At 42.8% G+C, this 15,056-nt stretch overlaps 1 protein-coding gene across 1 annotated transcript in view; it reads left to right on the top strand.

Moving 5' to 3' along the window:
- Positions 1-15,056, top strand: part of CPS1 (carbamoyl-phosphate synthase 1) — a 100,307-nt gene that overhangs the window by 56,536 nt on the left and 28,715 nt on the right. The window contains exons 23-26 of the mRNA XM_075755747.1: positions 5,483-5,624; positions 7,454-7,519; positions 8,090-8,153; positions 11,992-12,173. Coding sequence (XP_075611862.1) covers positions 5,483-5,624; positions 7,454-7,519; positions 8,090-8,153; positions 11,992-12,173 — 454 coding nt within the window. The remainder of the gene's footprint in view (positions 1-5,482; positions 5,625-7,453; positions 7,520-8,089; positions 8,154-11,991; positions 12,174-15,056) is intronic.

Below are 15,056 nucleotides of genomic sequence, written 5' to 3'. Positions count from 1 at the left end.
GCTGTATTTTCTTTCAAAGCACCTGTACATTTGTAAAAACTCAGTATGCATTTTTTCCCTGATACAGAGGATATACAGACACCACCATTTAAAAGCCATTGAGGAATCTCTGTAACTGGTGTGTACCAGAAGCAGGGGAGTCTGTACCATGGTATCCCACCAAAGACCTCAAAGCTCTCTTTTACCAGGGGTAGAAAATAGGCTTTGAGGATGCATCTATGACCCATTTCTTGGCTGAGTTCTGGTGTGAGCTGCTGCTTCAGCGCATCACTTAATCCTAGGTGTGAGTCATTTAGGTCTTAGAGCACAGTGTGAGGTTCATGTTACTTAAATCAAGATGTCCACAATGAGATTTATTAGCCCAGGGACCTGAATGTTAAAGATGCAGAGCACTGGAGTGATAGTTATTCCGTGAGCGAGATTTGTTGGTTTACAGCTCCTGCCTCCCTAAACGCTCCTTTGACAGCCTTTTGTCAGTCATCTCATGAGTTTCTCAGGAGGGGAAAAATGGTAACAATCTGTCTCCTTGAGAAGAGAAGCAGGGAGAGAATTTATACACCGATCTCATTACTTTAATTGTAGCATGTTCAAAATCTTGTAAAACATCAGGAGCAATCAAGGAAGCCACTAGGAGCCTTGAAGCAGAGCGGGACAATGAGGAAAAGAGGAAGAATATGTCTTTGTACATAATCCAGCCTGAGATCAAGTAGGCTTTTGAAACCCTCCAGGTCTGTGACTACTAAGAAAGGAGGAGCTCTCTAGGTCTGGGCATTAGGCATTTTGGTTCCAGCGCTTCTTGCTTTTTGATCCACTTTGCCATAGCAAAACTGTAATCTGGGCTTAAATCCACCCTCTCCAGATTCAGGAGGAGCTGAGTTCAAGACTGGTGAGCTGAGCCAGAGTGTGCTCATCTTTGCAGCTCCTTTGTGTGTCCAAGCCACATGAATGGCTGGTGAGATAAACCAGAGGTGAACCTGCAGGGGTGAGCTTGTGGGCTTACAGGGCAGATGTTAACTGATACAATAGCCTTGTCCCAAACGCTCTGAGCTCAGACTTTGGCCTTCAGTTCACAAAATAATCCTGATCCTTTTGATCAAGACCCATTAACATATGCCTAAGTAATGTGCGGATGGGCATAAACTAGACAAGATACCTAAAATGAAGCAGATCCTGATTTAGGAGACAAGAAGAAGAGTGCTTCTTTCCGTATGAAGCTAGGGCTTTCTGCCGGCACGTTTATTTAGCATTACTCCTAAACTGGTGGATCAGATGAAAGCCAGTCAAGTGGAAGAGAGGGCTGTGCTGAAGCAAGCAGGCTCTCCTGATAATTGCAATGCTGCCAGTGTTCCTCCAGTCGGTTAATAGATTTCCCCAGGTCCTCTGTGCCAGGTGAAAATTTCCTCATTAAGGGGAATTTATTCCATTTCCTTTTATCGTTTATTATTGAAGAAGTGAGTGGATGGAGTTCCAAAGATGACAGGGTGGAATCTTAAACAAAAAGCAACAAAAATCAACACTGGAAGCTGAAACAGGCACAAGCAAGGTTCGGGAGAGGCTTGTACTGTTTATAAACTGCAAAATGTGCAGGGGACTTCAGCTTTCCGAGGAGATGAACAGCCACTAAATGATTATGGCAGCGTGCAAGTCTAATTGTCTGGTTTTGAAGCTCTAAAACTTCTGACTGTCATTTTGAAAAGGTGACTGTTAGGAAAAAGGAGCATTATAGGAGTCTGGAATCATGGATGCTTAGTCTTCCCTTGTCTCAGAATTGATTATAAACCAGCAAGGGAGTTTAATATTTGGAAGACTTTTTGTTCTGTGTTTGAAAAATAAGTGATGCTACAGGGGAAAATGGGAGGCAATGATGTAGGACTGGGTCATGTATTTGGGAATAGCCAGAACTGAGATTTTTTTTTTCTTCTCTTTTTAGTGCTGGATTTCTGGTGAGCTTTTGGAAGGGTTATTTGCACTCCAGTGTTCAAAGACATCATCCTGATTCCACTCTTGCTGGCTTTAGTGTCTCCAGCAAGTCTAAAGGGCTGTCTTTGAGCAAAGGTAGTGAGAATACTGGATCTTAAACATCATCACCTTAACCTCTGCATGTCAGTTTCGCTATCTCTAAGATAAGCATCACCCTACCATACTGTTTGCATGTTTCTTTATATTCTTCACATGAAAGTTGAAATATAAATGCTAAACATTACTTTTATTAGTAAATGGAAATTATCCAGGTATGAAGATGTGTGTCCAGTACATGCAGAGAGGCAGCCTGATTTCCATAGCAGTGCTGACGGTTTGCAGCTCTCTGATCCAGTTCCTTTCAAACGTGGTGGAGCAATTCTGCTGGCTTACTCTGCCTCCCCTTCTTCTGGTTGTGTCTCCAAATCTCTAGGAGCTGCCTCAGAGCCTTCTGGCAATTTCTTATCTCGCAGCAGATTCTGGTTTCAAGTGTTTGGAAAGCAGCACTGCTAGGTGTTTGACTCTTGCCAATTTTCTGTGACGGTATTAAATGGCAAAACTGTTACATCCCCAGGGCTGGGCTGTCAGTTCTAACCTTTCCTGCCTCGTGGTGAGCTGGGTGTGTTTCCTCCATATTAAGCTGCCTCCATGGCAGTGAGAAATGAGAAAACCCTTCCTTCTAGGTGCTGCTTGAATAGAGGTTCCCACTGCGTCTTTCTTATTAGCCACATTGAAAGCTACATCTCTTATCTTTTCTTTATCATGTATTGGGAGTAGCAGAGGAAAAAATGCACAGTTTCATTTCCCCTCTAGGTACCCAGCACAGTGGTTGTCCTGTACAAAACTAGTTACCTTTTTGCATGGATTAGTAAGTGCCCTAACCTAATTTAAGCTGCTAGCCCAAGGCAAATGAATCATGTCACCAAATAATCACTGCTTCTTTTCTACCCACCCTGCTGGGGGGGATGACGATGAATGATGTTGTTATAATGAGATACAAAACACTGAATTGAAACAAGGTGCAAATGAAGGCAATTTTCTTTCTCTGTCAGTAATCAAATGACAGTCAGCTATGTGTGTTTCTGAGGCAGAAGGGAGGGAGAGCAAGGGAGTAAACTGCACTGAAACAGGCTCATTTTCTTGGGGTCATCAGGTCTGCTCACTCTTACTTAGGGAATGCTGAATCTAGGAGAGAAATCTAACGTGGCTGCTTTCTTCTTAATAGCTGGCAATGGCTAGCATCTGTTTTGCCAGAGAATTGGCAGATTTGGCTTGCTGTGTTTCCTCCTGTAAACCACCCATCTGTGCCTTCAGTTCTGGTGTTCACGGTTTATGCAAGAAGTCCTGCCTCTGAGCCGAGATCAGAAAGTAGAAAGGGCTGAGGAGAAGCAGAGGAGTTTTGTGGTGGAGGCGTTAGTGCATGGGAACCGCAGGCTTTAACGTACTGCGGTGCTGCAAAGTGGATCTTATTTTGGGAAGTCTTTCTGCACCCAGGACTAAATCCAAAACCTGGGAGGCTCAACCTGCAGGATTAGGCAGGACTGTTTCCTTCTGACACTAGCAAAGAGCAGGACCTGCTGGAGTAAGAAGGGTGATGTGGTGGAGGGTTGTGGAGATGATGAAGGGTGTAGGTGGTACTCCTGCCTGGAGTGCCCTGAGGGCAGAGCAGGCTGGCTGTTAGTGCCAGGCTGGGACACATCGCAGAGGACAGCAGTTACAGTGAAGGTTTCTTTTCTGCGAATCCTCACTAGCTGTCTGCTGTGCTGTTGTAGGCAGGTGGAGCACTCTGTTCTCATATTGCAGGGGAAGGAGAGGTGGCTTCGGGTCATTCATAGAGGAAAACCCATCTGCCCAGGGATCTAAACCAAAAAGTTTCTGGTCCCCGGTTCTGCTCTCAGAACAGCTGGTTTGACACTTCTGTGACTCTCACCTGTTTTACGCTAGCCGGACTTCACTGAGGGCAGCAAAGCTGCTCTGTGCCTAAGCCAGAGTGGAAAATCCAATCCAATGACTCTCTTTCATGCTTCAGCTTCCTGACACATTCCAATAAAGCAGCCGTACCCCTCTCCTCCCACTCAAATAACATAATGCTATTTATTTAAAAATACCATCAAGCAAAGGACGTAATTCAAAAGCTCTGATTTAGGAAAATTGCTTGTTTGTTAATCATTTCCTTTTTCCTGATTCAGAGGTTGCTTGCTCATAAAATATTGATTTATTGGGCAGGCAAGGATGCTCTTGGCAGTGAAGATGAAAAGCAGAAGTGCTGATAAAAATACATAGGCTTTTTTTATGTCTTTGCAAAAGCTAAGCTTAAAAAAGGTAGCTTAGAAACAGAGACAGGCAGAAACTATAAGGGCTATAGGTGGAGTCAAAACAAAGTGGAACAAAGATAGTGTGGGAGAGAAAAAAGTGGAGGGAATGAAGGGGGAATGGGGAAGGTTAAAAAATCAAAAGCAAAGTGGACAAGAAACCGTTGAACTACAGAGGTGGCCGGGGAAAACAATGCATTTGAAATAAACAGCAAAAACTAGGACTCCTGAAAAACAAAACAGGGAGAACAAGAACATATGGAAGTATTGAGAGACCTTGATTGCAAATATGAAATAAAAAAAGGTGGCCCTGCTTTACCCTGTCTATCCCCCTCTCCCTGTTTTCATAATGAAAGAAGCAGCACAAATGATATGGAAAAAAGTATACTGGAGACTGTCAGAACGAAAAACCTACCTTGCATGCGAGCCTCTGAAGGTCGTTTCTACTGTGTATCTCTGAAGTCAGATGCTTTTTCAAAAGACTGGCCATTTCTGAAGGTAGAGCATCCTCAACAACAGAAAGGAGGACTTGTTTTGGATAAATTGTGTTTTGAGGCAAGTTATCCCCCAGCTCAGCAGTGTTGTGGGACAGTTATGCCTCTGAATGGCTTGTCTCAGAGCTTCTTTGTGTGGAGTGGGCAGCTGCAGCGAGAGGCAGGAGATGTGAGTACATACATAATTATTGATCCAGCCCAGTCTGGTGAGGCCTATATTTTAAAATTTAGACTGGAAGGAAGAATGTAAGGGAGAGATTGAGTTAAAGTTTGGGCATGGAGATATGGGGATACTGACTCTGAGAAAGGAATCATGATTGCAGGTCCTCTGTGGAGGCTGTAATGGTAAATGGCCATACAGTTATTGTGGATGCAGTGACCTTGTACTAACCTGGTGGAGAATACTGCCTGGGACATGATGGACCTCATCATGAGTCTCTTATTCTTGTCTCAAGAATACAAGGAAAGAAAGTGTTTCACTTCCTAGCATCAGCAATCTGCCTGTAAAGTTTACCTTATAGGAGTTTGTGGGGGCATCTGTTGCAAAAAAGATCTTTTATGTGTGAGGATAGCTTAGCTGAATCTTCTTCCTTTTCTTGCCTTTATGTGCATGATCCTATAGCAACTCTACGCAGTATGGAAGACACAAGCACTCGTGTATCTTCTAAGTATTCCTGTAAAACCTCATGCAGTGGTGTTTTTCTTATTTAATCCCAGTGAAACAGTTGCAGAAGAGACACTGAGGAGAGCCAAACAGATTGGGTTCTCAGACAAGCAGATTGGGAAATGCCTGAGGCTGACTGAAGTCCAGTGCCGTCAGCTGAGACTGAAGAAGAATATAGTGCCCTGGGTGAAACAGGTATGTGAGAGACATCGCTGTTTATGGTGGGGGCTTCTAAGAGTGGAAGGAGCAGGAGACCTCCATGTCCTTAGAAACAGCTGAGGTAAACAAAGTGGAACCCCTGGCTCTGCTAATATCCATGGGAGTTTTGACATTGAGATTAGAGGAGAACAAATTTCACCCACATAGCTCTTACTTCTGCACTGCAGGCATCAATGTAATGACATGAACATCCTCAAAGAGAGACTCAGAATATTCTTGTTCGTATTCTATGTGGCTGAGGGAAACGCAGCTATCTGGCTTCAGGAAAAGGCTGAGAATGCTAGCCCACCATGGTGTGACCATGAAAATTGTAATACGTCTTTTCTCTTGGTAGTAACTTTTTACAGGGTAATACTTTATTTGAAGTGTGCTATTGTTATGGGTTCATTTGCTATTCATTGTGATAGCACAAGCGTAATGAGCTCATCTAGTATTCATGGCAGTGTCACGAGTGCTTTGCTAGGTGTTCTGCTGCTGCATTTAAGGTATGTTGGTATTAAACTGCCACCAGCTGGTTTTTTTTGTCCTTAAAAAAACCAAAACCGACCTCAACCCAAAATACTGAATGTTTCAGAAAGAGCCCATCTGTATCCTTAGGCCCAATTCCAGGTGCCAAATCTCCTTCTGTTCCCCAGCTGCTGTTTTCCTTCTATGCCCTCACCTGGCCCACAGAAATGTGCCTGGTCTTGCACTGCATTTTCAGCTGCATATGGCACTGCAGTGCTGGATTGATTTGTGTGCTAAGGTACCCTTAATAAGGTCATTCTACTTATGCCTACATTTGTGGCTTCAAAGCATATGTTTCTTCTTGAGCCATGAAGTACAGGTTGCAGTATTAGCAACAGTAATGAGCAGCAGACACTTACATAGTGCTAATGACGCAAGGTCACGTTCTTCATTATTCACAAGGATTTGGACAGCCAGTAGGGATTCCTGAAAATACTTGAAGATTGGACAGATTTTTAAATGGTATAACATGTAAAAATTCATGTCAGGTCTGCTTTAATATTGTTTCCTGTTCAGTATTCTGTGTAGAAATGTTTCAGTTGTTCATTCAGGGAACTTTAGCAATCACTGGTGACCTAGATGGACTAGTTACCATGTATAACATGCAATAAGTAGTTGACACAAATAGTTTGTGAACAGCCTAGTAGGCAAATTATTCTTCTGGGCTCTCTGGTGACTAATTACATAAGAAATTGTTGAAAACTACGTATAAGGGGTGGTTGAAAATCACTCTTGCTTTGTGTACCATTTAATTATCAAAGCATGAGTAATATCATAACATAAATACATAGTACTTACACTGCTGGCTGCTCCCCGACGTGATCTCAAAGCGATATTGTGTGTACGTTCGTAGGATGGGGTCAGAAGTATAGCGTGAAGATCCCAGACAGCACAGCTAAAGGGGACAGGAAACCTGGGGGAATGGAGATCTGTGTAATTAATGCTGCCAAACTAACTACAGAATGAGGGCCTTGGCAAGAAGGGATGGATGGGGAAAGTTCCTGGGCTGTGAAGGTGTTTTACTAAAGAGGGGCGGAACAAAAGCTGCAGCTTAGAAAGAGATGGTAGATTCTCCTGTTGACTGAACTGTAAGCTGTGGGGGGAAGGCCAGGCATGTGCTGCGTCACCAGCATATGACAGTTCAGATCACTTCTTTTTGAGGAAAGACATGATGGGAAAATAATAGGATAGAAATAGGAGTAGAAAATGAAAGAGGGAAAAGAAAAACCCCAAAACATCTGCATTTAAGAAAGATCTTGCACTGGCCAAGTCACAATCCCTCCTTCTTCCCTATACAGATCGACACACTGGCAGCAGAATACCCAGCGGTAACTAATTACCTCTACATCACGTACAATGGGCAGGTAGGTACATTCAGAAACAACAGTCTCATTGCTGTCTAGTTTGATTTCTTTCCCCTATGCTGTGTTATTTCCAGAGATCTTGCAGATGTCTTGGTCTCTGTAGCAATTATTTTGGATGGTGTTACATATAATCCCCTTACAGCAGGCCTGGAACTTTCTCCTGCTCAAATAGCAGTCCAGTGCGTTTAGTGTTAATGCCCCTGTGTCGTTATGATCCTGTCCTATATCACCTGTACTTGCATCCTCTGTGCACAGGTCAGGTGCTGGAATGCAGAACTCATGTGTCACTCATCTCATCCTAACATTCATTTTTATGTGAAACTTAACAGCTCCTTAGGCTGCTCGAATAGTCAAATCAGAGATGCTGTGTCTCCTTTGGTTTGGGAGCAGCACCACTAATTCGGATAGAGTTGCACTTGATTTACACTGCAGTAAACAAGATCAGACTTGAGCCCTGAAGGATCGGACTGTTGGATATGGGCTGAGCACCAGAAACTGTTTATTCTGAAAAGCATGGAGTTAGGTGCCGTGGAGTACCTATCCTAATGACTTTTCTCTCTCCCTTCTCAGGAGCATGATGTAAAATTTGATGACTGTGGAGTGATGGTGTTGGGCTGTGGACCATATCACATAGGTAAATCTTTCTTACAACTCCTCTGTTCTCCTTGCACCCTCGAGCCTTCTTTGGATATTCTTGTGGTTCATTTGTTCCTCTTCTTGTATGGGGACAAAACCCTCCAGAGCACAGTGCCCAGGACATCAATTCCTAACACAAGGTTTGACTTTTACACTTGCTTGGAGACTTAATTTCACGCCCTGGAAAAAACAGGAGAATTTTATTACTTTTCACTTGTCACTTAGTTGTGATTTCCACAAAGTTTTAGGGAATTTTTTTAATCTTATTTTTTGCACGTGTTAAGGTCTTGAGAACCTGATACCTCATATAAAAGTTTGTTGCTCCCACACCTATCTTGTATGTTTACTGCCAGCTCGTGACTATGTTGTTACATACTATGCATTTTACTACTGTAAGTATAGGTGACTATGAAGATATTTTGGTATCTTCAGCTGCTTTTGTATAAGCAGCTCTCTGTATGCTGGTTTTTCAACCCACTCAGATGATTATGCAGCATAAGACTTTCCTCATGGCTATGAGTATTGGGTAGACAGACTGCTGAATTCTGTATATGATGACTTTCACTTTTTCTTTTCATGGATCCTTCCAAATAGCTTGCAATTATTGACAAGAAAAAAATTGCTTGTTATTCAGAAGTATTTTTGCTCTGCATCTCACAAGTAGTGGTGATGGGTTTTGAAAGCTGACATTTAAAACTGCATCCATTTGTTTTGCTTGGATGGACAGGTCACGTGCTACACTCCTGTTGCTGTTTGTAGGATGTGTCTTTGTGAACTCAGTTTCCAGTATGAATGTTGAGATGAGTGAAATCAGGAGGAACACTCCATGATTATGCTTATTTTTTGTGAACGCTTCTGCCAGTCAACATGCCGTGTAGCATAGTTACAAAAAATGAACATAAAAAGGATGGCAGTGTTGTTTAATAATTTGACTGAATGTATGTGAATACATTTTGCGCTGTTCACCTAAAACTCCTAATTGCTTAGATTAGCCATACAGCTCTTGGTCTTACCCATTCTGTAGCTTTGAATAGATCAAGACAATCTTTGGCAGAGGTTGCAACTAAATAAAGGCTGCTAATGGAAACCATTTACTTGCACCTCTAAAAGCTTTTTTTCTTCTTAGGTGCAATAGCCAAGTTGATTTTTTTTTTCTTTTGTTATCCTTTGAAGGCAAGTAAGCAGCGTGCTTTTCCTCAGTGCTTTCAGCATTGTAATCATAATTTGGTGTGATCCCTGTGGATTTGCGTTTACAAAAGAGGAACAGGTCAGAAAGGGCTAAATTATTTGAATGGAAGTTAAACATGTGATGTTACTTTTTTTTTTTTTTTTTTAAAACCAGACACCGAGATTCTTATTTCCTTTGTTACAACTGAGTTTTAGATTAAAAACCCCCAACCTTATGAATTTTATTTGAAAATATTTTGAAGTATATTACAGGAAAATCTTGAATATGTTGACACTTTCGCAAAGAAATAAAATTATTTAGGTGAAGTGTGAGGTCATTTCAAAAGTCATGCTATATTTTATATTTGGAAAGAAAATTATCCACACTGAAGTTCCTTTTTTTGAAGCTTTCTTGATCTTGTTAACTAATATGCCAAATAGAAACATGATGTGAATCGGTACAGTTGTACTCTTCAACTTCAGAGCTTGCTTTGATGCACATTCCATGCACATGTAAAGGCCTCTGGCTCACTGAGAACCTGAGTTGCAGTGTGTGACCTTTGCTCTGGGGGAGTATTGCCCAGATATTCAAGGCGATGCTTGCTCTTCACCTGCTGCCAGGAGGGTGCCTCCTGTCCTGGGAGGGGGATTGGTTTGTGTGAAAGTCATCCAGAGGGACCTTGCCAGGCTTGAGAGGTGGGCCTGTGCGAAATTCATGAAGTTCAGCAAGGCCAAGTGCAAGGTCCTGCACGAGGGTTGGGGCAATCCCAAGCACAACTACAGGCTGAGTGGAGAATGGATTGAGAGCAGCCCTGAGGAGAAGGACTTGGGGGTGTTGGTGGATGAGAAGCTCCATGTGAGCCGGCAATGTGTGCTTGCAGCCCAGAAAGCCAACTGAATGGGGATGGGAAGGGGCTTTGGGCAGTCTGGTCTAGTGGAGGGTGTCCCTGCCCATGGCAGGGGGATTGGAACTAGATGGGCTTTGAGGTTCCTTCCAACCCAAACCATTCTGTGATTCTATGTCAGCCGTGAAAGCAGTATAAATAAGCTACTCCACTAACTGCGTGGACCTGCAGAGTGGTCTGTAAATTTTAAGGTGTGTACGTAGATTTAACATGATCAAAACCTGAAAGTGAGTTCAAAAACATGCCTGTATTGATGTAGTAATTATCTTCTGAGGAGGAGTGTCTGGTTATGTTACAACAGTCATTACTAGTATTACTAGTCACTTGCTGTCTTCCCTTTTCCCACTGGTTGGACATGACCGTTACTGGATGTGGCTGGCATGTACTTACAAGTGTTCAGCTGTTTCCCCAGGTTGTATCTAAAGCAGTCGGATGGGGACTTCAGATGACCATTGTGTCCCAAAGTTGAGGTTTTTTGTGGGAACAAGAATACCTGAATAATGGAAGTAGAATACAAAAAGTGAACGAGCATCTGGTGACCCTTCTGGGAAACATCCAATTTCAGATATGATTTCCCTCTCTTTTCTGTGGGGTTTTAGCAGAGACCTAGGCATCTTTTGAGGTTCCTGTTTGACAGAAGTAGGGAAATAAATAGTGTGCCTGTCAGTGAGTGACCTGTGACAGCCATCCGTTTGTGACTAGGTGGTGGAGGCAGCTATTAAGCACAGCCTGAATTTCCAATGTATCTTGTCACACAATTACATATAAAAATAATGTTAACAGTGGTTAACGAGCATGTAATGACTGTGAACACATCATGATGAGGCCAAGGTTTTCTTGTAGACTGTAAGCATAACCATTTAATGATGGTTTTTAATATGCATCATTCTCTGTTTATGGTACCCCTCTTAGATGTTTGAGTGTAGAAATTTATGGGATGGTAGCTTTTAGGGCAAGTCTGGACTCCAGCATTGGTCTGAAACCTGCAGTTTTGCCCAAGTCCTACAGCTTGCCCAAGACCAAGCACCAAGTTCTGGTGCTCACCCAAGCACCAGGTGACTCCCTCTGTGCCTCTTTCCTTCAGAGTTGGCCACAGTGCTTACTCAGGGTACAGGACAGTAGCATGTGCTTGTCCCACAGTGTTGCCACAGTCACTGTGGCCTTTGAACCAAGATAAAAGGATCAAAGAGTGACTCTAAAAGTGGTGTTCTACCAATTTGCCTTATCTAGAGTCAGCAGACAGGAAGGTCAAACCCACTGACCTGTAATTTTTCTGTTAGGTTAGCCATACTCTTCTGGAAGGTAAAAAAGACTTCAGTCTTCTGTTTTTAAACTACATCTATACAAATGCTTTGTGTTTCCTGGAGTAAACAGCACTGTCTTATAATAATGGGCGCTCAATTTGGTCATCTCTAAGCTTCTGCCTCTTAAGTTTATCTCAAAGCACATTGGTTGGGAGGCAGTAGTAGCTGATGGGCAGCAAGAGCAGACATGAGTGTTTATGAGCGCAGGATGACAGACGTGTTGGAGGTCTGTCGCTCCTGAGCAGCTGAGCCAACTTACCTGTTGTGCTTGGAGGCTCATGTTTGTGGATGATTAGTTTCCATGGGAGGAGAATTAGATTTCTTGCTCTGAGCTGACAGGAGGCAATGCTGGTTGGTTTTTTTTTTTCTTTCTTTTTTAAGCTTGAGTGCTGAGAACGTCTGTTTATGTTTTCTTCATTGCATCCTTCCTTTCCTTGCCCACTTTTCTGTCGCCTGGCAGGCAGCAGCGTGGAGTTCGATTGGTGTGCTGTCTCCAGTATCCGCACGCTGCGTCAGCTTGGCAACAAGACCGTCGTCGTGAATTGCAACCCGGAGACGGTGAGCACAGATTTTGATGAGTGTGACAGACTGTACTTTGAGGAGCTGTCATTGGAAAGGATCCTGGACATCTACCAATATGAGGTAAAGAAAAGCAGAAGCACGGTAAAAAGCCATGAAGCAAACCAAATTTTTCAAAATTCATGTCACTAGCTTGCTTTGGCAGAGCAGCTGGGGGTGAGAGGGGAGAACGTGCTCTCAAAAGCTGTTTGGTTTGGATCCTGATGTTGCATTTTACCCATCGTTGATGTTCCTAGCAGACTGTTCAATAATGAATGCCAAATAAATATTAAATTATTTTGCAAGATGCCATATTGTGCAATATTTACAAGCAGATTTAATTTGCTGCACAGTCATTTATTGCACAAATTGTTCTGCCCTTGCGGTTCTGAGCTTTGGCACTTAAGCATATCCTTGACTTTAAGCACAAGTACTCCCCTTGAAGCAGTAGATCAAGTTATGTGCATAACACTAACGTGTGCTCAAGAACTTGCAGTCTTGGCCTTGCAATACAGTGGCAACGTGGTGGATGTAGTCCAGCATGTGGGCAGGCAGGTCAGGAAAGGGCATTGGAATTGCCATCAAACCAAAACATGTTCCAGCTCCTGATCCAGATGTTGCACTTCTCTGTTAGGAGTTTTCAAGCGTTCAGAAGTGCTGATACTAAGAGGTGGAGAAGAGTCCCAGACAGATTTGGTAATGGGAGGATACATAATGTAAGCTGTTGGTCCCAAAATGGAAAATGTTGATTTCTAACTGGTAACATGCTTGTCTTGGATTTGTGGCTGAGGCTTTTAAAGGTTCTTACGGGAACTTAGTCTCCCTTGAAATTCAGTGTAAGTTGGCCATGTAACTTGCTGAAACAACTTTGCAGAACCCAGGTCATGTTAAAGTTATGATTTTTCTTGTCTCTTTTTCCCAGTATATGATGATTTGAGCTCATCTCCTTTGTGAGTGGGTGCAAGTTTCTAAAATGGTTTTATAACCTGGCTACATTTTGATCATTCCCAAATTTGGCACCAAGCAGAGCACATCAGAATTCAAGTCTCAGTCTCTAGGCTCTGTTCCTAAACCATTTGCAAAAAACTGTCTAGGACCATTTTGAGATTGCACGTTCATACTTTCCTATTTGTACATGTTGTTTTACATCTTTAAATTTTCATAAAAACAGAGACTGTTACTGGAAAGCAGAGATTTAGGCCAGGCCAAAAGACTGTTGGCTCTTTGGAGACTTAAAGGCTGATTTTTGAATGCTTTAGGACTATCTGTGAGGCTCAGGTCTATAAGCATTGAACTCCTGTTTACTTAAGCAAAACTGAACTTCTGAACTTGAGGCGTGGAGAAGACTGGTGAGACAGTTTGTCAGACAAATAACACTGATGAAACACAGCATCTAATTACTGCAGGATCAAAGAGAAGGTAGAGATAGGTGATGAGGGAGCAACTACTCATTTAAACACATTGTGTTAGTAATTAGGAAGTTGGGTAAGAAAAATATGCAAAAAGAATAATGCATGCATATTGAGACTTGCATTATCCTGCTTGTCACAGCAGGGCTTGGTGAGTTTGATGGGAGGTGTTGCAGATCTCAGGGTCTAATAGCAGCATCCTGTGGTACCCAGAGCTGAAGGGGAGGGACACTCTGACAGTTTCCCTAGCTCAACCAGCCATGCTCATCCACTGGACTGTGCTCATGCTTTTGGGAATGTTTTTAGCCTGTCCTCCTTGTGAAGTAAACCAAAAAGTGATCGTGAGAGGAGAGAGGACAGGGTGGAGGCAGCAGGAGCTGAGTTGGTGGGAATAAAAAGGGGGAGAAGAGAGATGCTGGGAGCTTGCAGAGGATTCTGCTACTCTGACTTGGGTGTGATTTGATGTTTGCTCTGGAGGTATTAAAGCCATCAGGGTCTGAGCCTAAACATTCAAAGTTAGGGTCGTGCTGTCTGATAAATCCCGAGATGAATAGTAAATACTCAGCAGTTTTAGAACACTTTTCTTAAGTAGTGACAAATGGGAATGGTATCATTATGCCTAATTTGCAAGTAGGGAAACTGAACCTCTGAGGGGTAGAGAGGCTGCACAGAGTCATGCAAAAGGACATAGGCAAACCTGGGGACAGACTCCAGACCTCCAGCAGGGTGTAGTCTAAAATAGATTATTTGCTATATGTCTTTTTTTTTTTTTTTTTAAATGAGTGAGCCAAATGCTAATATCCTGTTAACAGAATACTTCCTCAAGCAAATGCAGTTGGAAGTCAGTCCCTGAGGAAATTATCATGTTAAAAATTCAGGATCTGATTCTGAGATCCCTCATCCACCTGCAGATAACCATCTCTCCCTGCTTCATATACAAATCATGAATAGTGCCATGATTTCAGACCGATCTTTGAAACTCTCCTGCTCATTAAGCCTCCTCTAGTGTTCCAATGTACAATGAACAGTGGCAAATGCTCTCAAAAGTCCTGGATCATTGGCAAACCATGTGTAAAACCATCAGCAGACAATGGACACAACCCTTTGCCCTCAGTAGAGATGATACATCAACTCCCTAAACGTTGTTAGGATTAGCAGCAAACCTTGGGCAACTATTAAGCTCAAATAAGTAAGTGCACTGACTTGTCCCAGTTTTTCTGATTAGACAAAGTAGGCTACACTCAGGTTACCAATGAGACTGAGGGAGTTGGAACCTGCCTACCAAGAGTTGCTCACAGCTTTGCACAGTCCTGTCACAAGGATGTGCTCAGCTGTCCCTCCTCTTTCTCTCCCGTGTGTCCCCTTTTACCTCTCCAGTTGACGTTCACAGCTGCTCTGACTCACTGGAGACTGAGCTTTGCACAACACAGCCGTGCGTTGGAGGGAAGTGTAATTTACTGTGAATGTGCAAAGTTAGGTGGTAGTCTATGAGGACAATAATTAAAAAAAAAATAAAAATTCCTTCCCTCAGATTTATTGCCTTTTTGTTTCCAGAGAA

This window comes from Balearica regulorum, chromosome 6 (genome assembly GCF_011004875.1).
Source record: "Balearica regulorum gibbericeps isolate bBalReg1 chromosome 6, bBalReg1.pri, whole genome shotgun sequence".
NCBI lineage: Eukaryota > Metazoa > Chordata > Aves > Gruiformes > Gruidae > Balearica > Balearica regulorum.
This window is presented reverse-complemented; position numbering and strand designations above follow the sequence as displayed.